This window comes from Takifugu rubripes, chromosome 20, assembly GCF_901000725.2.
Source record: "Takifugu rubripes chromosome 20, fTakRub1.2, whole genome shotgun sequence".
Classification (NCBI taxonomy): Eukaryota; Metazoa; Chordata; class Actinopteri; order Tetraodontiformes; family Tetraodontidae; genus Takifugu; species Takifugu rubripes.
The window spans coordinates 12,400,572-12,424,815 of NC_042304.1; the positions used below are offsets into that span (position 1 = coordinate 12,400,572).

The following is a 24,244-nucleotide window of genomic DNA, read 5'->3' on the forward strand; positions in this document are numbered from 1 at the left end:
TATATTACTAATTACAGGTCTGACAGTTGACACCACGACACAACACCAACTACCACAAACACCAAAGAGAAACAACCAACTGGAGAAAATGTTAAATAGAATACAGTTTATTCACAATTTCTATTGTACACAGATGAGACGACACATCGGTCAGGCCTACACAGCAGCTCTGAATGGAGGATTCACGTTGTTGAATGAGTTCATCCCGCTGTTCAGAGATAGGGCTGGTCTGTGGACAGTAATGGTTCCTTATAGACAGAACCTGGAGTCACTGGGGGCTTCGCTGTCTCGGCAACTTGACTGAAAGAGGTCAGAAAACAGCGACTTAAAGCAATTTAAGATTTTCCTCCTTAAAATAAACCCATCCTGACCCAAATTTACCACTTTATACTTTTAAAGGGAAAGAGAGTTGCCCTGGCAACTGGGACTAATCCCCAGGACAATTTTACTCCACCCTTGTGTAGAGGGTGTGGGGAAGTGAAGTTTATTTTAAAAGAATTAGTGGAAATCTGCAGGAGACAGGAATTTCCTGTGCAAACTGTGGATTGTATCCTGCTTTCTTTTTTAAACAAACATACAGAAATAACCAAAAACAGCTCACAGATTAAAGACTAAAGTGAGCAGAAACCAAAAAAAAAGTACCGGTAAGCTCATGTTATGACCCTTAGACACTCCACAGCTTCAGGGTCATAATTGGGATAATTATCTTACTAATTTCACTGTTCGTTTACTGCAGATCTGAACATCATTCATCATTCTGGTATCGCCGATGGTTTACAAAACGCCATCGTGCCAGGGGCAGTGGCCCCATTATTTACCTGCTAGCAGTAAGAGCCTTCTGGGAAGACATGACCACCGTTGCAGGTACTGATTCTCGACGTCCATCTCGTGTGTAATAATAGTTGCCGGCATACCTGTGGCTGGGGCCTACGGGCAGTTTGGGTGGTGGCTGTGTCCTGCAGAAAATTAACAAACAGCTACTTTCTGGTTGCTTTCATTGACAAAAAACATCTGCCTCAATGCAAATCCTGTGTTCATTTATTCCGGCACGGGGATGCATTCCCACAGGGAAGTATACAGTTTATTTATGGAGTATGGTTATATTTTTCTCATATTTGCCATGACCTTCTTCAGCTGTGTGTTGATTACCGGTAGTTTTGTCAAACAACCAACAGGAAATATAGACATATAGACGTCATTTAAACGGACTCTATTGTTGCGTTAACAGGGGGTAAATGAGTCTTACCGTTTCGCAATCTCCCCATATCTCAACTGCAGCTTGGCTTGTAGGTTTTGCTGGAAAATATCAAATACATAAAATAATGTTAGAATCATATTTTCTTTAAATGATGCCTCGGCATGTAGCACGCTAGCACACAACCATCTCGACTGGGTCTCCGGTTTGGAATTCTTCATTTCTACCAGAGCGGGTCATCAAAATTGTTATGTGCAAGCCCCAGGGGTTCATTAATTCAGTTTTAAGACCTGACACTTCGCGTTTCTTACCCCTGATAACAAATCCCGCAGCCTCTGAATGATTTTGGTCGCAGTCGCCATGTTTGCTGTTGTGAAGGACACGGGACTTCTTCTATGAAACGCATCTGTCTTACTGACACCTAGCGGCCTGGAAGACACATGAGCACCAAAAATCATTCTAGAAAATATGGTTGCCACGTGCACAGTGAGTGTATCAACGAACAAATCAGTCCATATCAGTTAATAATGTTTAACTTCATACAAAACCGGAACTAATACGCGTGATACATTTTTAACGTGTGCAGCTTCCAATGGCCACTAGAGGGTGCAATTGCACCCCTTTAAAACCGAAAATTGATGACCTTTATGTGCATAAAATATAATGGTCGTGAATAACTGATCGAGTCAGAATGAGACAAACAAAAATACGGATTTTATTCGTAGCATAATAAAAACAGTACAGAGGCAACCACCCCAGTATACCGTGCAAGAAAGTATTACAGATGACTTGTCTCATGCAGCATGCACTGAACAGGAGTCCAAGAAAGAACAAGTGCACATGTACCAATACCTGCCACGTTGTTTTTAAGGAGTTTAACATCAGCTGAAGTACTAGCTTGCAACAGAAGTAAAGCTCTTGTTTTTAACATTCTTTCATTATATATAAAATTTGTAAAGACTTTGCAAACACCCGATAAACATCTGCAAAGCCGATTTAACACTTCCCAGCATAGTGTCAAGTTCCTCTTTGTGAGCCGCTTAAAAGAGCAGAAAACTTGTGAGCTTTGGAGGGGCAGCTTTCCTTTGTGGTATCAAAAACAAGTTATATTATGAACAACTACAAGATATAGAATGTTGGTTCAGTATGTAGCATGATTGTTCACTGTAAACAATTCCATCACATCATCTCTGCTCATATTACAAGTGTGTCCTGAAAAGACTGACATTTAAGGATATTTATAAAGCAGAAATTACTCCAGTAACACATTAAATTCAGATTTCTACAAACAAAAGTCTCAGTACAAAAGAGCATGTGACAAATAGGACAGAAATCTTTAAAACTGGAAGCCAACTGATAGGAGAATTCCCCAAATTTCTCAATTTTTCAAATTGTGCATACCATATTCTTCACCACACTTGGATTTAAACGTCTTTTTAATTAAAATATACCTCAGTACAATACAAAGACAAAAACATTTGATCAAAGGAGCCCTAGGATTGAATTAAATGTGGTGGGGTTTTATTCCTGGCATTCATTTAGAAAATTCATGTCAGAACACATTTAGTGCACTTTCCCCTTCGATGTAAACATCACTACACAGCAAAGGAACGTATCTTTTAGGCGCAGTGCCACCAACATGCTCGTGGGGGGCAGGTTAAGCTACAATTTCAGAGAAGACTTCAAAAACCTCACAAGGTTCCAGCACAGTCCCTGGTAGAAACGGTCCTGACAAGGTTCAGGAAAGACTCCAAAAAATAAATAACAAAACATTTCACACAAAAGCTGTTCCAAGACCTGAAAATTCATGTTTAATATGTCAAACCCCGGCGATATGGTTTTCTATTGACCCGCCAAAAAACGATTATGCTTGAGACAGGTTAATGGCAACTTAAGTACACAATGTTCTGTGTCCTAATCAATGTTTGAAAGCTTATCTTGTAGGGTGTAGTGTTTCTGAGCAGAAAAATGCCATATTTTACAACTTAAAAAAGACTCAACTTCTGATGGTGGGTTTATGGAGCTCATAATAACAATTACACTCTTGGAAGCAGCAGTTTGCCAAATTAAAAACTGGGGAAAAAAAAAAAAGATTTAGAACGTCTATAAACGACTTCTTGTACCATTTGGTCCTTCAGTTTTGCCAAAGCATTATCAAACTACTATTGTGCTTTTTAAAAAATAGACATTTATTTAAAAAAGGAACTGTCAAAAGACACGACATCCTGTGGGTAGAAAAATGTTGAGTCTTGGCTATTTAAGAATTTCCATCCATCCTAATAACTCAACAACTGTTTATAGTTTAAATAACACTCAACTATCTGCAATGATTTGTGGTAAATAATTAGAATTACAAAATTCAAGTAAAATCTTCTGCCACATACTAACTCAGACAGCTTTTACAGGAGTTTTAAACTTTGACTCAGGTGTTATCGTGGGGCGCTGATGATCCAGCCTGAGGGGCCTCGGTGGTGGTGGTGGGGCCTGCTGCCTGACTGCAGTCGGTCACAGAACATCCTGCCTGCTGTGACTCAGATAAGGAGACGCCCACTTCCTGTTCAGTTTTCTCATCTGTATCTTCGCCATCAGAACAGGGCTCCCACTCATCCTGCTCGCTCTCCGTCGAGCCCTGCACAGCTATCTGGGGCACCAGCGTGAACCTCCTGACCACGGGTACTTCTAGCTCCACCTCCTCGCTGGTGTGGTGCACCCAGGCCATCCTGTGTTCCTGATGTTGTGTTTGAACCGGTGCTGTTGAGCTGCTCGCCACTGGAGCTGCAGTGCTGGTTTTCTCATCTGGCTCATCAAAGCTGACCTCCTGCACTGCCTCTTGCTTCTTAAATGAGTCTCGGCGCTCTGACAGGTTGAGCTTCCGCATCACAACCAGCTGCTCCGATCGTTCAATCCCAGAGTCCCTCATCCTTTGGCAGCTGATGTACCCCCCCATCCTGCTGTGATCAGAGCCTCCAGCCTCTGAATCTCCCAGCAGGTCCCCTTCACCATAAAATGGCACTTCCAGCGTGTGCCTACGGGGGGCGTAAGACTTCTTATCTGCATGATACACGCCAGACAACTTCTCAGCTGACTGTACCCTCTTCAGAAGTGGAGATCGAGGTGGCTCTGCACTGCGGGGCCGGACAACGTGCCTGACAATGGTGGGAGGGGACAGGGTTTTGCCATGGTAGGTGTGAAGAGTTTTGGCAAAGCCCGAGAGTGGAGAGGGGGAGCGCTGGGGAGAAAGAGGCTGTGCGGAAGACGAGGAGGAGTTGCAGGCTAAGGGGGATGGAGGGATGTTGCTGGTCGACTTCCGACGGTTCACCTTGGCGAAGCGCTGCGTGTTGAGTTTTGAGCTCAGGCCGTGGAGAGAACTCGGACGGATGTGTGCGGCAGGAGAACTGGAAGAACTGGAACACGGGGATGTATTCTGAGGGGAGTTATTGTCTGAAAAGACAGAGAATGTTGCAACACATAGCACATTACTGTGTGTAAAAAAAAAGATTTCTGCCAAAACTGTTAAAGTGCAACTTTAGATCCCAACCTAAGGTCTGATGGTCAGGTGCGGGGCTCCGGCAGGGTGTGGAGGGGCCCGGGGAGAGGCTGTGTGTCGGGGAGCCAGGCAGACTCTCGGTGGAGGAAACCGAGTGTTGAAGACCTGAGGAGAAACTACGACTGGTGTGCATCACTGTGCTCCCCTTCGACAGCTTCTTTAAGATACCCCGACGCCTGCGGAATAGCAAAGTGATGTGAAAGTTTGTTTATTCTTGGTGGAATCTGTAAAAATCTGTATTTTATCACCAGTTCTTCACGACACAATTTAACACAAAGACAAGGAGCATTGAATGAGATGACAATGAGCATTTAACGTTATGGTGCGACACCATCTTATAGGGAGCGAGAGCCAGGGGTACTGGCAGAACCCCGAATCCTGGATGCGCTCACCTGTCATAATTATCTCTCCTTTTACTTTTCTTGCTGCGCCGGGCCATCTTGCCTTTGTTTTTGATCTTTCTAGCAGGACCCACTTTGATTGATGTGTTCTCCAATGCTATGGTCTGAAGAACTACTCTGCTGCCGCTCTGCACATTTCAGAACAATGAATATCAAAGGTATTATCAAACTTAGAAAAGAAGACTGACAGGGGGACCCGGCAGAATGGCTGTACCTTTAATAGTAGTTCCATCATCTCAGGGTGAACCAGGCCTTGGACAGACTCTCCATTGATGTGGGTAATTAGGTCACCAGTGTGGAGGCCTGCTTCATGAGCCGGGCTGTCCTCCTCCACACTCTGGTAAAAGAGCAGAGACCTTGTTTTTATTTACATTGCACAACTGTTAAACCTCCCTTCAGCTGCCTAAGTAAAGCAATTTTCTCAGTATTTATTTGAAAAGGGCCTAAAAAACAGGTTGGGATGTGTAACCCCTTTCAGCGAAAGTAGGATGTGATGTGATGCTCACCGCTACCATGTGATGCACCGTATAGACGTCACTGTCGCCCATGTAGACTCTGATCGCCTGCAAGGTGAAGCCAAACTTCTTCCCTGAGATTTGGATGACGATGGGAGGCTTCAGGCTGCCGGAAAACAACGACAGGTCTCGGTTGGGGGAGGAGTCACGTGATGAAGGGTTGGAGGAGAGGGAGCGAGGGGAGATGGGACTGGGCTGGAGGCCACTGGGGCTCTCATCTGAAACAGAACGCAAAAAGGTTTAGATATCATCAGCTTTTGCTCTTTCGTTGTTTTAGATGTAGTTCCGTCACATGACAACCTGGGGTGATGATGAGAGACAGGGATGAGATAGATGCCGACTTGGGAACCTTCCCTCCACAGGAAAGCCTCTGTTTGTCGGGCGTCTCCAATTGGTTGCCAAAGCGTCGAGGTCCGGTCGGCTCCTTGGGAGATGAGTGTTTGGCCCCGGTGCTGTTGCTACGAATCCTGATCCTCCGAAGGTTCGACACGACCACCTCAGCTGCAGGTATTGAAAGGTTAGAACACAATTGTATAATCGCTCACTGTGAATGTCAAGACAACGTCTGAATGTACCTTCATCATCCGTGGACAGGGCGACGCGGGGCATCGTCTCCAGGCTGTGGGTGCTGGTCATCACCAGTGGATTGGCGCTCCTCTCAGACTGGGAGGAGCTGGACAAGGCCCGAGGTCGAAGGCTGCAGACAGTCCAGGACAGGTGAAGAATAGAAATCAAAAAGAAGCAAAGTGATCGCCCGTTGGTGACTGTCATAAACTCACTCTGTTCTTTCCTTACCTGGCCATCCGTGCCGTTTGTTTCTGTTCAATGCTGCCATCTGCTGGGGCTGGGGAGTGACTGTGTCCTCCCATGTCCCCACGGTCCTCTTTGTCCTCACTGTGGCTGCGGTCAGACGAGAAGCTCAGGTTGGATGGCGTTGCCAGATGTTCTGTGCTGCTGTAAACCTGAGTGTTTAAACCGGGGAATGATGTTAAATACAAAGTAAAAATTGCGTCACAGGGGGAAACAAATCCACCATTACTTGCTGAACAAAAGACCAGTTTTTCCATTACAGCAATTTGAATCAAAATATGAATTTTATAGGCACCAAATGCAGCTGTGAATCATTTATCACTGAAAACATGTGATGTTTTCACAGTAGCAATTAGTAGATGGGCACAGCTCTACTTAAGACAGGAGATTCTGAAATAGCACTTTATTGTAGTAACGGATTTAATGATCTTCCCCTGGGAGAGAAAAACAGTTGCAAGCAAACATCGGATTTTTCTAACATACAATGGAAGACGTTCATCTTTCCTGTCTCACCATTCCCTGAGCTTTATGAAATCGCAGCTGGTCACTTGCCTTTATGTCTTTCAGGATGAATAGTCAATAAAAACTGTCCTCAGATAAGTGCTTGTTTTGGGCACAAGCCTTAAAGTGAGCAATTTCATTGATTCTGAAAATGTGGTCTTATTTTACCTTGCTGAATCTATGAGACCATGAAGCAAACTGTCTGATTTCCAGAGAAGACTCTTCATCGTTTGTTTCCTCGTCCTCATCGGAAGCTAAATGATGGTAACGCTCTGAACGAGCTAAAGAAAAAAAAGAAAACGTTAAGCAGAACACATTGCGACTCCTCTATCAGTTGTGACACATCAGAGTGTGAGAATCTGTGCAGCATGGATGAGAGAGAGACAAAAGCAAACGCATCTTAAAAATAAAGCCGACATACTGTCGAAATAGCTGGTGTCGTCCTCGGCCTCCAGCTGAGGGATGAATTCAGCTTTCTGTCTCAGGAGTCCAGTCCAATCAAAACCCAGGAAGAAAGGATGCTGTTTGACCTCCGAGGCTCCACCTGCAACAGTTTTCACAACCAATCTAGTTAAAAAAATGTCTCCTATTTTAAATGAACTCCATCATTATCCTGTAGTTTAATTTTATTTCATCTTTATGACACCAGTAGAATCATTCTTCAATATTAAGTCCTTACGATGATGAAAACCTTTAATGTTTTATGATTCGGAAAAAACGATAAAGTCTGTGATTGTGGTGTCTGCATGAAGGTGAACAGTACCAGTTCCTAGTCGTTCTAAAGGATTTTGCTTGAGTAAACTGGTGATCAGGTCCTGAGCATCAGTCGGTAACGCATCGTCTCCCTCTGGCCAAATGATTTCATCTGCCAAGAACCAGAACAACTCAATCATCGCTCTTAAAATGTTCTTTTAATTTTTGACAAACAATAACTTTTAAAGAGGACTTGAATGTAAGTCACTGATTGAAAAGGTTTGGTTTTTGTAAACATATAATGACAATACTGTTTAAATTTATAATTACATTAGAAACTGCGCTCATTCTTTTGATCATTTCAGCAGCTCACCACTGACAACTTGTCCAAAAAGCTCTTCGGGAGTGTCCCCGAAAAAAGGAACGCAGCCGACGAGGAACTCATAGAGGATGACCCCCATCGCCCACCAGTCCACTGGCTTCCCGTAGCCCTGCCGGAGGATCACCTCCGGGGCGATGTATTCTGGAGTGCCACAGACCTGCACAAGCACCAGTACGGGTCAGAGCAACAGAAGCCGCCAGCGGTTCAGCGCACAAAGATCCTCCGTGCTACACTCCGGACATCTCACCTGTTTGTCAAGAAACTCCCGTGTGTCTTTCTCCATGTGGCCTTCATAGAGATTAGTGGTCATATTCATCAGACCAATCTTAGAGAGGCCGAAGTCTGTCAGCTTGATGTGGCCCATGGACGTGATCAACAAACTGTTGGGTGGGAAATCGCCATAAATATTTGGTAAACCAACACTGGTGGTAGTGAAAAGCTTGTGTCAGCAAATTTGCGTCCTCACTTGTCAGGTTTGAGATCCCGATGCACGATACCATAGTTGTGAAGGTACTCCAAGGCCAGCACTGTTTCAGCGAAGTACATCCTGCTCATTTCCACTGGCAACGGGCCCATGTTCTTAAGCAGGTTGGCACAGTCACCACCTCAATAATACACAAATTAATTAATTAAGACACAAATTAAAACATAAAAATCACAACCATTCTTTTTCAATGTACCTTCCACGTACTCCATGACCATGCAGAGGTGGCGCCGGGTTTCAAATGAGCAGAACATGGAGACGACAAAGGGGTTCTCCGCAAAGGTGAGGATGTCTCGTTCTACGAAGGCCTGCTGGATCTGGTTCCTCAGGACCAGGTTCTGACGGTTTATCTTTTTCATGGCGAATCGTTGGCGGGTCTCCTTGTGGCGGACCAGATACACAGCCCTGTGAACACCCACAGGGGCTGTAATGAGGTCTGATTTGTTGGCACCAGCGGGGAGGTTTCAACAGCACAATGAATCTTTGTGACGTGAGCCGTCACTGGGAGATCACGTCTGCTTCGTGATCAGCAGCTCTTGATTAAATTTAAGGAAAAAGTTGGAGGAAAGATTCTCACCCGTAAGCTCCATTGCTGATGAGTTTGATTGTTTCAAAGTCACTTTCAAGAGGTTTCCTCCGAGTTGGTGTCAGCATCTGTGGGGATTTACTCTACAGACAATACAGAAGCAATATTTTGTATTAAAATCTACAATGTGGATTTTTTTTTAAAAAGAAAACACCGTTTTTGACAGATTCTCAACACATTAATACAAATAATTAAGGGAATTTGTCACAAGAGAATTTAAGGTTTACCTCTATATTAGCATCTGTGTCTACGGTCACAATGGGACTCGCATCATATTGTTCAAGCTGTACCATATCTAGAACGGTCAGGGAGGCACAGAGAAAGCAAATAATTCATTTAGGTTTGTGTGGCAGCAAAACATTTTTGAGAAAAAAAAAAAAAACCTTGAATTTCAGGTTAATGTAGTCAGAATCGCAGTAAATTTGTTGACAATGCAATCTTCTCTGATTCTGCACCTCTGGATAATGAGGCAAGACTTGCAAACAAAGCTTTACCTTCTAATGGGTCCCGTGTGAGACCCAGCTGACTGATGATATAGCGCGGGATATCCGTCTTGATTCCTTGACCAACTTTGGCTACGCCTTCTGCAGCTTCGAGTAAGTGATAAAACTCTTCTGGGTCAAACTCCTGTGAATAGAATTCCAGTGTCATCACAGAGTACAGATATAATCTTTGCCTGGTGAGTCTCAATAACGGTCGCAAACTGTTGATGAAGCAATTTATTGCTGAGTTGGAAATATTTTCCCTTCTGCTGATCTCACCAGACACTCCAAGAGGCGAGCGGGTCGAGAGATTATGATGAGGATCTTCCTCACTAAATCAACAATGATGGCCACCTCTTCACTTTCAGAACGCTCGTAGGCCTGCAAACAAAACAGTAGAGGGTGGCGACATTGAGTCTACCCTGCGCAGTTTTCACTGATGTGATGTTAATACATTAATAATTAATTGTTATGATGCCTCAGCAGCGAGTATGTGCAAAAAGATAGTTACCTTGGGTTATTTGTGCTAGATCAAAGGTAAAGATGTACACCTTTAACCTTCATGACACCTTAAATTATGGCTCCCCCAATGTGAAACAGAAATGTATCAGTACGACCCTCATAAAACAGAATGGGGCAGCTATAGCAGCAATGATGAATCAACACCCCCTCAAAGATTAGATTTAGATCTTATATGTAAATTATTAATGAACTCTGTGAATCATCCACAGTGTTTATAGTACTAAACTGATCTTCTTGAATTTTCCTACCTCTGAGATAAAGTTGGAAAATCCCGCCAAAACCCATCAAAAGTTGTTTTGTTGAAAATGTATTTTCATGCTTGATGCTTATGAATATGGATAAAAGGGCCCTTTGTTCAGAGTGAATGCCATTTCAACACCAGAACCTCTCTTAACAAAGTGAGATTGGCTCTTTCTGTGTGTGACAACATTTGTTCCACTGAATGGGAACAGTCTTATCAGTTCAGCTGGAGGTACAGCGAGTTGGCTCAGCCTCCTGTCTGACAGCAGGAGAATGCGTTGCTATAGAAACTGACATTTTATCACAACACAGATAAGACCTGTGGCAGAAGTGTTCCTCCTAACATCGGCAACAGTTTCCACTACCAGATCTATAGTGTGCGCCTTTGGCTACAAAAAGTGTCATTAGGTATCAGGCCTGACATCACCCAGTTGGATCAATATCATTTCATAATATCCAGGCGCTCTGATGAAGAGTTCAATAGTTCAAATAGTGATCTGTATATAGTGCTGACTACTGTGCTTTCTCACCTCGTGAAGCAGCTTCTCCAGCTTCTCCTGCAGCTCGGCAAAATACATGGATGTAACCAGGCCTTTCTGGGACTTGTCCAAACAGTCTCTAACCAGCTCGACTAACTGGTGCTGGATGAAGCCCAGCACACCATCAGCTAATGGGAGGGAACTTTCCGGGGAGTAGTGGGTGATGATCTCTAACAAACGCTCCTCCATCTGGGCTGTGGCCTTGGATCACACAAGCAAAGCGTTATGAGGACTTGTTTTTTTGATTTCAATTTAATTTAAACTTCTCATTTGACTACATCTACAATTCCAACAAGCCACCTGAATTCAGCTAAATTAGAATAGAACAAACCTTAGGAAAGCGTTCTTTGTAAACGTGGTTCATCATCACAATCTCATTGTCAAAGGAGACGTTTGATCGTCCAGGGCTGCAGAGAGCAAAGACACGGGCGATGAGTTTGATTTATGCAGTCATCATGGTGTCAGTGGAGAAAATGCTTCCATCAAATGATCAGAAGCAACACTTCAGACCTCCAGAATGCACATAAAATAAACATAAGACAACAGTTTTGTTAGGCAGAATTTCCACTTTACCAGTTGATATTATCTTAAGCAAACGTTTGATCTCCCCTAGGTTTGAGCTTGTAACAAGAAGCACAGGCTGAGAAGCATGGCAAAGCTTTCTGCAGAGAAATCTAAAGATTTATTTATTCCTTCTGTAAAAAAATCTTTCATTTTTTTCTTACATCCCTTAGTAGCTCCTTGTTCCTTCTTGAACCCACCTTGTTCACTACAGGTGCTCTGACTGCAGAATCCAGTTTTTTATTTCTTTAAATAAAAATGTAGACAACTTGAGATCCCATTAAAATGTATCAACCAATCTGGCAGGTTAACCATGTGTAAAAAGGGGAATTATATGTGCGCTCTGCAGGGATACACAACCCCACACTTCAACAAACATTTAAACCATCAGCTGCATCGAGGGATATGAGTAGGTTGCTTCCTGCATGGAGGCATGAACAAAACCATGAGCAGCTCACAATAACCCCAAATTTACCTTTTACTCAGAGAGACCCTGCAGTAGCAAGGGCCATACTGTAGAAGAGGAGCCATACAGGTGTGATGGCAATGTGACCTGTCATTGTGTGACTTGTTAGGGCTCCTACACACAAACAAGCCATCCAAACAGATCACATCAGCCACCTGCTGTGCTGGCTTTTGTCGAGTATTCAGGTCACGTCCAACAGAATGAGCACCACAGCATTCAGACTAGAAGAGCGTCACATCATGCGCAGAGTTCCCCAGGTCAGTATGTGAACTGGGTTTAGGCTACTTGGAAACAAATGCTAAACTGATTGTCGTTGCCAGCTGAATTGCACAGAAGTTTTATGAAAAAAAATATGTGCGAAGTATCTTAATTACAAAGAGACAGATGAAGCAAACACGTGATGTGTTTGCTTCATGCAAATGGGCTTCTTTTGCCAAGAAAGACATCCCTGTTAGACTGGATGGAGCAGCACACACACACACACACACACACACGCAAGCACACGGACACACTGCAGAAGCAGCTGGCTGTGGATCTCTGCACCAGGCATCACACCCCCCTAAACCACCCCCACTGTTGACTACAGTTCAACAGCTCGATCCCTGTGGCGCTGCTCGCTAAAATGCCCACGCACAGCACGCCACGGTGCCAGAACACAGAGCACTCATGCATCTCACGACAGGCACAAAGTAAAGTCGACAGACAGAAGTTGGTGAAAACAGCGCAGTCAAGAAGAACATCCTAGCGACCCGAGCCTTGATATAAAACTCTACACCGTGAAGTGTCTGGGTCAATAATAACTTAGGAACTTTTTAGTCACGCTGTGTGCCGTTGGCGCAGCTATTCCAGCCCATTCATATCAAAGAAGCAAACCACACATTTGCTGAGGAGAGTTGTGAGGTAACATGAAGGTGAACCACCTGAGGCTCCGTGATCTTGGTCTTATGACTGCCGAGGGGCGTCCATCCTCATCAGTCATGCTGTCTGTACTGCGGAAGTGTTTAAACAGGAAGTGCAGCTCATCTTGTGTCGGTTGGTAGGGAAGCTGGTGAAGCCGCTCCTGGGAGGAGGAAGAGGACTGGAAACACAAAAAAGGATCAGCAGGGAGAAGACAACTGTCTGAGGGTAGACTGAGAAATGGCAGAGAGCCTAACAATGGATTTATTAGATAAAAGGGGTAATAAACAAATAAAAAGAATATCAGCTTTAACCACAAAGGCTCTGAAAAGACATCCTGATTCCTCCTCATTAGTTCTTGGTTCTACCATGACTGAGGTTTCCTCTAAAGTCAGGTCAAAATAAAGAGAAGCCAGAGTGTGTTTTATTGTCCGTGTGTTCTAAAGAGAGGAGGACCAGATGCTCAGCATCGGTGAAGGCTCCAGTATAGAGGCCTTTATTGAACCCTATTGTTCCCTCTGACCCCCAGGGCTATGTCTGGGTCTACCCCACTACCTCATTACTGCAGACAGCCGCAGCTGCTAGCAGCACTTCACTCTGCAAACTCTTCATTTGGATTCTGTTTAATATGCTAGTACAAAAGTAGAACTTTCTTAACTTAATATCAAATCAATAAGAGAAACCCAAATATCATTCCTGTATTTCTGCCCAAATCGTATTATTTTGACAGTTTAGGAATATGGCTATTTCTGAGGTCAAAAAAGATTTGAAACACTGAGTTGACAGAGTAGCCGGGGTGAGCTGTTCGACAATCTGTCGGTGAGTCCCCGGTCTCCTTCCTGGAGGTTTACCAATGAGAAGAGTGAGTAATTCGAGGTGATGATGGAGGATAACAATTAACAGTTTGTCATTCCAGTCCTGGCATTCGCACATATAAGCATGAATGTGCTATTTGAGATGACTTAAGTGTTAGAACTGTCAAGCTGCCATACATTTCTCCTGGAGAGGGGTGCCATTTCGTCATGAGATACTCACTGAGACGGTGGAGCTCGGCGGGTTGGTTCCATAGCCAGAAGAGGGCAGCGATGCCAGTGACCACCTCCGGCCCTCGGCTCTGTAAAAAGCGAACACGCAAGTTATGTAAGGCCGCTGGCATTAGTTGGAATTTTGTGAAACTCCTTACATAACCAAATGCAGCACAACAGGAACATGCATGTCTGCTTAGGTTTTAATTCAAATTACACATACAAAAGCACTCCTGGGATTCAGTGTGGCTTGCTAGTCAAGATATATATGTATAAAGAGACTACCTGTCAGCACGAGCCAGGTGACTGATTTCACGACAGCAAAGGAGGAAAGAGAGAGAAGCAAAGTAGTGATGTGAGTATTTTGCACAAGGGGTCCTGTGACCACCCCCCTCCCCCCGGCACTCAGCTGAGGAAACTGATTGTGACATTAGCCACTTTCCATTTGTCCAGATGCACAGAGATTCAACCAGATTAAATTAAGATGAAGCTGTAGTTTGCAGAGCGGCGTGTTCCGTTGTCACTGGCGTGTTCGGGCTTGCTAAGAGTAAAGCTCCAACTAAAGGCGTTTCTCTGTGGCAGACTGAAAGAGCAAGATTTCCTGCAAGGCCCCATTTCAGCACTGTTGCATCTCGCACAGCGAGGTGAGATATTGGCGCCGAGCAGCGAGTCACCCAGACTGACACGCTCAGTGTGGGACAGCCCTGTGATGCAGAAGCAGCCTTTCCGAAGCCGATCACAGTCGATCTGCTAACGAGATCACGGGACGGGGCCGCGTACATCAAAACACCTCAGTGAGAGCAGAACAGGAGCCGCGGGCCAAAAGCGCGACGTGGCGCAAAAGCGGAGAAAGCTGACATCCATCCTGAAGGGAGCACGGTTCGTTTAGGATTTTACTTTTCCACTTTAAATTGTTTTCCTCAGAATAACTTGCCCTTGTTGCCATAGTTACTGATCTGCTGTCATAGGATCTTAGGATTTCTGTTTCAACCTCAACACACGACTCCAGAAAAGGCCTCAGAAAACTCATCATTTAAACTGGTGTGGACAGATAAACTTGGTACTGACCACGCGGGGACGATTCAGTCCCGCCAGGAAACCACAAGGTTGCTTTTGACGCAAACGCCATTAAACCCGTCACTGTAACCACACCCGCCAGCGTCACATCCGACGTTTACTTCCTCGTAAACAGCATGAAAGGTGAAGAAAGGCGCCACAAGACAGTCAGTCGCCAGTGACTATTGTAGCTAATTATGCTTCATACAGAGCATGTTACACTCTAAAAAGTGTTGAACGTGCCTTTAACACTGTTAAAATAAAACAAAATGTATTTTAAATAGAGTATGTTATTGTTTCTCCTCTGTAAAAGTTGTTTTCCTCTCAGCGTCTGACGGATACGTCGAGTGCAAACTGCGCGTTTCCATGGGAACTGGGTTGAGGGACGTAGTGAAGGGCCTCATGGGTGTGCTGGATCTAACTGTTCCTGCACAGGGGACGGAGCTGTGAAAGACCTCAGGTGGAGGTGAGAACGCTCCAGGCGGAGTCAACCCCGATCAGCCTCTGTTCCTCTACAGCATCGGGGCCGTCTGCTTCTGTTTCAGCCAACAGGCTGAATCTCACAGGAAATCTAGACAGCCTGATCAAGAAACCACAGAGGCAGATTCCTTCCATCTGTCTTGGTTCAGAACTGTTATTCTCCATTATATCGGCTTTGGTTACTGCAAGCTGCAACAGACTGCAGATTAAAGTTAGTGTTGTCCAGAGGATGGCTCGGCATTTATTTTGGAGTCTTTAAAAGGAACACTGCTGTCGTGAGGAGAGGTCACTGCAAAGGAGGAGGCGTTTGAGGCCGTACCTGCGGGCGAAAGGGAAGTTGAGGCAGGCGCTGGTCGACACATTTCGAGGGCTGTCCAATGGGCTGTTTGCTGCTGGAAAAACAGGCCGGTTACTACAGATAATAATCAGTGCGAAGGAAAAAGAACGGAAAAGACCACTTGGATGCTTTTTAGATCGCACGACGAGACTCGTCACTGCGCAACTCTAAATGATTGAACATCTCAGCGTTTCTATTCACAGCAACATGCAATTAGATGAGACAAATCAGCCTGAACCTCAAAGTGTGTGCGATGTTCTCATATAAACTATCTTCAAACTGCTGCCTTTCCACTTCTCACAGGTGCGAAAACACAATTCAAGTCAGACAGGAAAGACAAAACTGTCGTCTCAGTGACAATAACATTGCCTGCTGGGAATTAAATCAAGCTGACGACAAATCCAAATTTTTTCTCCTTTCTTTTGCTGGGGATTGAAAGTGATTTAACATGACAACTGACCGTACCTGTGTGGAGAGAGAGGGGGGAGAGGGGCCGGGACAGTGTGGGCGACGGCGTCCCAACACCGAGGCTCTTCCTGTTGCTGCTCCGACAGCTGAAGCACAAGAACACAAAGTCACGTGACCGAGACCGCAGCACGCACCTCTTACAATAAAAATGCACGTTAATTACATGACAGAATGCGTAATCTTTCAATGTCACCGCTTTGGGGGGACGTTGCAAGTAAATATAGGTGGTCGGTGGTTCTTATTCAGGTACGTGTGTCACTTTCCAAAACAGTTGAAGAGCTCAGTAACCAGATTAATCCTAAAGCCCTGACCTAAAGCACACACAGGAGAGTTTTAATTGTTGGATGTGTGACTGAGAAAGTCTGCGATGGATCCAACTGATTGTCGGGGTTAGCAGCTATTTCAATGAAGAAAATCCCCAGCATTGCATTATTTTTCCTTTTTTTTTAACATAAGGGTCAATGTCAGGGAAGAGAATAGAGGGAGATAGAGAGAAAGAGATTCACAGCAGCTTAAATATTCAAAGGGAATTTTTATTACTACTAAGCTTGAACGACTCAATTCATACTGAATTTCAATATAAGTCTGTTAAATCAGTAAGCGGATCTGGAAGCAGATATAAGCTGGGAGGCCGGTTTCTGTGCAGCAGTGCAACAAATTCACCCGTATCTTCAGTTTACATAAGTGGAATTTATTATATTCTTCAATGCAGTTCTGCAAAGAAATTTGGTTCTTTGTTTTTTTACTTTCCGATGATTTTTTAAGAGACTGAGTTCAAATTCTCCTTCATATTCGCTGGGATATCTTCTGGCTGTAACTTTAAAAGGTCAGGACTATTTCAATATTGCAGAGTACCCAAGTTGCTAAAAATACACTTTGTGAGTCAGGCTGCACGATATTAGTAAATCACAAACTTTGCAACAACTCTGAGCGGCGACAATGCAGCTTTATGGATGCAAATTAAAAGCATCCATCTCTTCCCTCATCTTTGGCATCCAACCTACTTCGGTATTTGTTTCAAAGATTTAGCAACAGACAATTATTGTACTATTGTCCAAAGAAATATATATTACAACCTAGTGACTTACAGACCTTGTTGCTATGGAGATTGGTTGTGTTCCCTCTGGTTGCCGGTGTAGTATTTGAAATGAATTGCATAACATTGCTGCTGTTGTTTATAGATGCACATTGTACATCTGGACCATGAGGATCTTCCCCACGATGGCAACATTAGTGCCCATGTGATTTTAAATACTGCTCAAATGGAAACATGCAAAATATGTCTTTCAATATGGATATTGTATATATTAACATCTGTTATGCATATTTTTGCAAATTTGCGCACAAAATATGCAGCCCTGCACACAAGTCTGAAAAAGATTAAGCCTATGAGACTTGGCTGAACGAACCGTGTCTTCTGCCCACTGAGATTTAAGTCAACCTATGAGATTATTTCCGCTTTATGAGCAGCTCTGCCTTCAGATAATGTTTATGTAACTGTAATCTGCAGGCAGATGCGTGACACACCAGCGTGGCCGTGTCAGCTACAGAGGGAACGCAGATGACAGCCAAAACAGGAAAACCTCCCGTCAACAGACCTAAGCTTTAGCTACTGCAGGCACCAACAACAGCAGCAGCAGGTCCATCTCGAGCCACAGATGTTGTGTGTGTGTGTGTGTGTGTGTGTGTAGGAGGAGGAGTGCTAAATAATCCACTGATTCTGAAAAAGAGGTCAAGCTTTAAACCATGCTATTCACCTGAAATGGCGATTTAAAAGTCACTCATTTGAGTGTCATTAAAAAGTTGGATTAATTTACCTTTTTTCCCAGTTAAGTTGTAAGCAAATCGATTGGTTCGAGCTTTTTTTTAAGAAAAAATACTGACAGTTAACCACAGGATTGAGTGAAATTTGAAAACAACAGATGGCAGGAGAAAAAAAAGAGCCCAAAAAAGTTTAAAATGGATAAATGCCACTATTTGTATGATTGGATATCGTTGTTGTTTGTTTACTAAGCCACGTTTAAGATACTAGCAGTCAAAACAGTGCCTGATAAACTGAAATAAACGATTTAAGACACAATAAACCTGTCATTGTGTGACATTTTTTAGGTTTGGTAAAGGTATAGATGGCAGTTACACCAGCTTTATTATGGTTTATGAACTATAACGTAACAAGTCGAAGTCTTTGATCTACATTTTAGCAGGAGTACTAAGTTGTTATAACCAAGCTATAAAGTCATGTCATCAAAGCCCACCGACTTCTGCTTCTTCCACTGTTATTTTCCATGATGATGTTTGTTTTCATATTTATTTATTATTTTAAAAAAGCTGAGTTTGCTGTGTCATCAGATGAAACGTCACCTGCCTGCAAGAGTTAATATTGATTAGCAATCAGCTAGCTTATTTAGCAATCATTTGCCTTCTGAGTCTATAAAACTTTCAAACAGAAAGTAAAAAAAAAAAAAAAAGCCATTAAAATAGCATCAGTTTTAGTCACAAACTAGTTGGGAAAATACCTTTTTGAGCGCTTTAACAACGTTCCTGGAACAAAATGAGACTTGTTCTGGCTCGGCACCGCAGACCAGTGACTCGGGTCCGACATGCTGGAGGATTGTCTTTCCTTAAAACCCGCGTTTTAAAGAAAAATATTTAAAAGTTAAAGATGATTTCCCAAAAACTGAAGCTGGTGGTGATAAGAAACCCGCTCTCCCCACCATCGTCTCGTTCGCGGCGGTTCCTTTTGTATGCACACGCACGTCTCTGCTTTGGAGCTCTCTAGTTACATCTTCTGTTCGGACCCCTGAAGACGGTTCTTTTGACGACATAAACCCCCCATGGCGGTTTGTTTGGGGTGGAACTACGATGACAGAGGAGTGAGACACCGCGGAGAGAGACAGACGCTGCTGGCTGCGTGTCTGTCCGTGTGAGCCAGCGCCAGTCTCATGATGCGTTTAGGAACTACTCGTTCTCTTCACCCTCACTATTTCTACAACTCGCTAATCTGTCGGGGTTTTTGTCTCATAAAATCATAGCATTGAGAGTAAGGCTATAATTGAAAAATGCACATACAACATGATCATGCCCAAACTTGATTCAAAAATCCTGCATTTTGAAACTGAATACACGTCGATACTTCTTATTTATTTAGGGTGTGTAAAAAATATTGATGTTATGGAATAATTTTGATGACACAGTGCAGTTATACTATGGTTTTACCCTTTTGAAGGATAAATATTTGTTTAGTATAATGATTGGGTGGCTACAGACTGTTTGAGAAAATTACTGACAGTCTGCCGCCGTGTGCTCACATTTGTCTGAATGTTTCCTACACAACGTGAAAGCACCATAAGATAATGTTGGGTTATACCATGAGTAGTTTTGTGGTGGGAGGAGCCTCATAAAACTTTTAAACAGTGGAAGATTCCATTACAATATCGTGACCTCTTGTAATTGTGTGTTTCACTTAGGATGTAGAATGGACAACACTATGCAATTTTCTTCAAAATTGTCTGCATTTATCTAGATGTATGAAATGTTAAATGTTTTTAGTTTTATTACTATTGTGTGTTTATATTGTAACAGCCCTATTAGCCCCCTGATAGTGATGGGTTCATGCTTTTGTCAATCACATTATGAGATTGATTTTGAAACACTCAATTAATAAAATCAAGCCATATAAATGCTCAACGTTAAATATAGATTAAAAGTTTAAAACTTGCCATTATCTCTAATACAAGTATTGAACTTGGTACCTTCCCTGGCACCCCGAAAGGCAGTTCGAAGATGGATGGATGGATGGATGGATGGATGGATGGATGGATGGATGGATGGATGGATGGATGGATGGATGGATGGAGGGAGGGAGGGAGGGAGGGAGGGACTTTGTGTCTGTACAGTACATAAGCCAACTAATATACACGAGTCTCTGTTTCAGTGACTTCATTGAAAACGTCCAATGTGTCAAAATCAAAGGTTGATGTAAAGAAGCAATTCAGCTGCACACAAACAAGGAATGTGATGCAAGAATATGAGCATGTGTCCTAAAGAGGAAATAAAACAAAAGGGGCTCTAATGCTAGTGCTCCTAGCAGTGATGTCAACAACTCTGTCAGTGTGCCACCATACTAAAGGATTCACATTTATTTTATGTGACAGACTCTAGCGTTCTCAATCACGATTGCTAATTTATCAACACGGAAAACCGGACTCATTAGAGTAGATTAGATGGTGCAAGCACCACACAGCTTACACATCCAGAAACATGCTGGATGAAGCCGCCTCTGTTTGCAGTGTTGCCTTCCTCCACAGCCAGGACCGCACCGTTGCCAAGCAACCCACACACTGTAGACTTAGAGACAACTAATAACTGATGGGTCTTCACTGGTTAAACACACGCATCATAACATACCAGATAGTGCTTGGACTTTTTTTTTTTTTTACAAGTTTCGTTGCATATTTGAATTGCCAGTCATTTATTGTGCAATTGAACATTCTCTATCTGTTTTACAGCCTCACTCTGCCATGCTTTTAGCTGTACAAGGAGTTAACACTGATGTACAAAAGTGAAAAGCCTTAATAAAAATAAATATTTTAAGCCCTATTGGAAACATTGGATTCTGTCATTGTAGCATCATTTTCTGGAAAAGCTTCAGCTGTCTTACCTCCAGGGATGAAGGGTTTGCAGGGGACTGCAAGGGCTGCAGGGGCTGCATGGACTCAGGAGGGTGGGACTCTGGCAGGTGGGGGACAAGCTGTAAGGTGAGACACATTTTCATGGGTAAGTTGGTTCATCTGAGCCGAGCGTGCTGACGTGTGTCCATGGAGCTTTGGTCAGCAGTGAGAGGCTACCGCTTGTCTGTTACAATGATGTCATTGGTCTCCAACCAACTGTCAGTGGTGTGATGTTGCACCCTCAACCTTGCTAGCATCATTTGTTCGACAGACTGACTGTAAGCAAAACTGGGAGCATCAGATTTGTCGGTTACACAACAGGAAGTTAGCAACCCGATGTCAATAAACCAGAACGGAAGTTTCATTTTTGAATACCAAACAGCAGCAATTTGAGGGAGTGTTTGACATCTGGAAGAAGACCTTAGGTGTTAAAGGTATGTTGCAATTAAATAGATATTTTATGGTCTTTATAATCCTTGTGGACACCAGTGAATAACTCAGACCGTACATAAACACTGGGCTGCATTTCTGCATCATAACAAGTTCAGCCATTGATTTTTCTCCTCGGATTCCAGCCCTGCCTTTGGGCGCCGTATGTGCTGCCATTGTTTAACTTCCGCAGAGGCTTCTTGGAGCTAAACACAGCATGGCGACCAAAGCACTAATGAACACGTTGTCATAGTAATGCCATGAGGATGGCAGGCGGGGTGAAAAAAAAGAAAAGAAAAAAGAAGCTGTACACAAAGAATTCTTATTTTGTTCTTATTTTGCACTGTTCCTCTCTCTGGAGTGTAAACCTAGTAATGAGTCTCATACCAGCTCGTTTGTGACAGAATTTCTGACTGACTTACACAGGCGCTCAGGTTCATGTTGCAGGGCGGCTGTGTGTGCCGGAGTGGCAACAGGCAACCGAAAAAGCAGCAGTCGTAGCTGCAAATACATCAACTGCAGCAAACAAATGCTAATTTCGAGATTGTTTATTTGTGATGCATGAAGACTTTTTTTTTTTTTTAATCTCAGCTCTGCAGCCACGAGTGCGAAAGACTCCAAACGCACATTGGCTGCCGCAGCATGAAGCCTCCTTTTGTTTATTAGCGGCTAAGTGGCTGAAATGAAAGAGGAAAAGCTTATGCTTTACCGAGAAGATCCACAGAGAAGGCAGATGGGATTTCATGTGAGCAGGGAGCACCTACGCTTTATGGATCAGCATCTAATGGGCAGCGGGTACTACCCCTCCCTCCTTCTCTCCATCGTTAGGAAAAAAAGAGGCTATATTCCCCCTGGAGAAGAGTGGGTGGATATGACTGCAGCCATGTCTTTGATGGAGACGGGATTCACAGCTTAGCAAATACTGAAAATAAAATACCTGAAATCCCAAAGCCACCTGTCTGTGTTGGTGCTGGAGGGAGCTGCATGTGATTCACAGAGGGATGGTGGCATGAGAGTTTCATGTGAGGGAAGATCTGAAACAAGCACCTGGCAGCATGAGGGCAGAATTGGGTGACATGGGTGACGCGAATCACCAGAACTCTGCAGGAAGGATACGATTCCACATATTTGCAGAAGTGCGCACATTTACAAGTTAACTTCAGTTTTGGTTTATCCAGCTGTGAAACAGTCGAACTTCTTCACATGTGGAGGGACGAATGTGGTTAAATATTAACAGGCTGGAACAACTGAACTGAAACCTGCATTCTGCACCATCCAAAAATACCAAACAAATTAAAAAAAAAAAAAAAAAAAAAAACCTTCCATTGGAACCTTGCAATTACTCTCGACGCAATCCTGGAGCAAATATAGGGACATATTTGTATTTTTATCTTATATTTTCCCCGAACAAAACATTTTTAAAAGTATTTGCAGCTGCCGGAACATCCCTGTTCCATTGGACTGTCACACACCCGCGACAGAAGAACAATAAAAAGCAGAACTTACTCCAGAGTAAGAGAGGGGATCTTCAGCTTGTCTCGCCTCGACTTCATTCTCGCTTCGCAGCAGTTTACCACAGCGCGGAACCACCGCGGTGTTTGACCGCCCGCGTCCAGACACTCATCACTGCGGCGGCTGACTAAAAATAACCTGTTTAACGGGCTATCGTTTACCAGCTACTTCAGAGGATTCCGTGGATTTCCGTGGGGAAAAGTGTGATTTCCAGGAGGGGGGGGAACGGGGCCGTTTCGGGATCGGCTGTAAAGGCGTCACTCTGCGCGGCGCACCGGAGCGCGTCTGCCACAAAAATGAGGGAGCGACGGGTCACCGCTAACCTCCGTGTGACTAGAAGGGAGGAAGGAGGGGGGAGGCAGGCAGAGAGGGAGGGAGGGAGGGGAGGGAGTAAAAGGGGAGCCTATGAACGGGAGGTGTCTCCATAAACGCTTGCGGGGTGACTGCAGAGACTATGTGAGCAGAGACGCTTCCACTCGCTCCAAAAAGTTGGTGTTTTGTTTTGGGGTTTTTGGGTTGTTGGGTTTTTTTTTTGGTTCTTTTGGTTTAAGACGCCGGGTCCCTTTTATCCAAATAGTCCCGTCTCTGTTTACCTGCAGTCAACAAAGCCGCTGCATCGTTTGTGACGAGGCTGGGGAACACCGCCGCGGAGGGCAGCTGTCGCGCCAGTCACCCAACCGCGCACACCCCTTCCTGTTTGACACTTTGTTTGTGACGTAAGGAGCCGTTAATTGAATGGACATGATCTATTTTTCGCATAACCCCTGGGGAGAGGGGGGGTGAGGTGAGGTGGGGGCAGGAAGTGTGCCGCCCCGTGTCATGTTTCACAATGCGCGACCTGTGCGCGCCGCTTGCAGCGAGTTTTAACACATTTTAACAACGCGGTTAAAAGACAGTAGCAAGTGGGTGTGCGTGATGAACCAAGAAAGTCAATTTGTGATCCATCCGTGTCGCCACCTCCGACGCAACTGGGTGATGACATCGGTGTCCTGCTGGTTTCTGTAGGTGCACAGTAACCACAACCAGTATGAGCAGGGATCGTATTCCTGGTTGAAGTGGACAGAGACTGGTGGAGTTTTTACAAGAGACTATTTCCTTATCCTCTCTTCAAAGAATTTAGCTTGTCTTTTCTTATAGCTGCCTTGACTACTGTTTTAAAAATAGGCACTTTCTAATCTTCATTACTCTTAAGTTGATTTAAAACACAGTGACTTACACAAATGTGACATTATTATTGGGCCTCTAGGAAAATCATAAGCAGACAATTAGAGAGCAGAAGCTCCAGTCTTTTAAAATGCATTTTAACAGAGATTAAAAATATAGACTCAAGCTGGGGCAGAGTTCAGATCCAATGAGCGATCATCTCTCCTGAGAGGACAGAAAGAAAAACCTCAAATTTTGCTACACTTCATTGTGTCAGTTAAAACGTCTCCATTTCTTCACTGG

At 43.9% G+C, this 24,244-nt stretch overlaps 2 protein-coding genes across 8 annotated transcripts; both read right to left on the reverse strand.

Annotated features, from left to right (window-relative positions):
- Nucleotides 1–86: 86 nt before the first annotated feature.
- On the reverse strand, nucleotides 87–1,640 carry ndufa7 (NADH:ubiquinone oxidoreductase subunit A7). The gene is made up of 4 exons (XM_003974312.3): nucleotides 1,507–1,640; nucleotides 1,247–1,296; nucleotides 819–956; nucleotides 87–300 (listed from the first exon to the last, which is right to left on the reverse strand). The coding sequence occupies exons 1-4, from the start codon at nucleotides 1,555–1,557 to the stop codon at nucleotides 213–215; spliced, it is 327 nt and encodes a 108-aa protein (XP_003974361.1). The 5' UTR covers nucleotides 1,558–1,640; the 3' UTR covers nucleotides 87–212.
- A 247-nt stretch (nucleotides 1,641–1,887) lies between these two features.
- mast3b (microtubule associated serine/threonine kinase 3b) lies at nucleotides 1,888–23,108 on the reverse strand. 7 transcript variants are annotated; one of them, XM_029827796.1, is made up of 28 exons: nucleotides 22,793–23,108; nucleotides 20,848–20,937; nucleotides 16,185–16,273; nucleotides 15,702–15,771; nucleotides 14,132–14,152; nucleotides 13,857–13,935; nucleotides 12,845–13,002; nucleotides 11,229–11,304; nucleotides 10,889–11,098; nucleotides 9,876–9,977; nucleotides 9,609–9,741; nucleotides 9,342–9,409; nucleotides 9,106–9,197; nucleotides 8,725–8,933; nucleotides 8,511–8,649; nucleotides 8,292–8,424; nucleotides 8,036–8,201; nucleotides 7,733–7,834; nucleotides 7,391–7,513; nucleotides 7,138–7,250; nucleotides 6,454–6,620; nucleotides 6,234–6,355; nucleotides 5,959–6,159; nucleotides 5,650–5,876; nucleotides 5,358–5,480; nucleotides 5,135–5,271; nucleotides 4,734–4,918; nucleotides 1,888–4,636 (listed from the first exon to the last, which is right to left on the reverse strand). In XM_029827796.1, exons 1-28 carry the CDS (start codon nucleotides 22,837–22,839, stop codon nucleotides 3,618–3,620), a joined length of 4,401 nt encoding a protein of 1,466 aa, XP_029683656.1. In that variant the 5' UTR covers nucleotides 22,840–23,108; the 3' UTR covers nucleotides 1,888–3,617. The 7 variants fall into 7 exon arrangements, with proteins under 7 accessions (XP_029683656.1, XP_029683655.1, XP_029683651.1 ...); XM_029827795.1 differs by having other exon boundaries at nucleotides 15,702–15,774; XM_029827791.1 differs by lacking the exons at nucleotides 20,848–20,937; nucleotides 22,793–23,108 and adding exons at nucleotides 18,704–18,807; nucleotides 18,902–19,877 and having other exon boundaries at nucleotides 15,702–15,774.
- Nucleotides 23,109–24,244: the final 1,136 nt, after the last annotated feature.

Bases quoted from the DNA above. Each gene is read 5' to 3' on its own strand.
- ndufa7 (XM_003974312.3), bottom strand. From the start codon at position 1,557: ATGGCGACTGCGACCAAAATCATTCAGAGGCTGCGGGATTTGTTATCA. The intron at 957-1,246 runs GTAAGACTCATT...AATTTTCTGCAG, and splicing joins TATGGGGAGATTGCGAAACG to GACACAGCCACCACCCAAAC. The intron at 301-818 runs GTAAATAATGGG...GACCTCTTTCAG, and splicing joins AAGGCTCTTACTGCTAGCAG to TCAAGTTGCCGAGACAGCGA.
- mast3b (XM_029827791.1), bottom strand. From the start codon at position 19,012: ATGTCGTCAAAAGAACCGTCTTCAGGGGTCCGAACAGAAGATGTAACT. The intron at 8,425-8,510 runs GTGAGGACGCAA...CCCACCCAACAG, and splicing joins CGGGATCTCAAACCTGACAA to TTTGTTGATCACGTCCATGG. The intron at 5,877-5,958 runs GTTGTCATGTGA...GTTCTGTTTCAG, and splicing joins GTCTCTCATCATCACCCCAG to ATGAGAGCCCCAGTGGCCTC.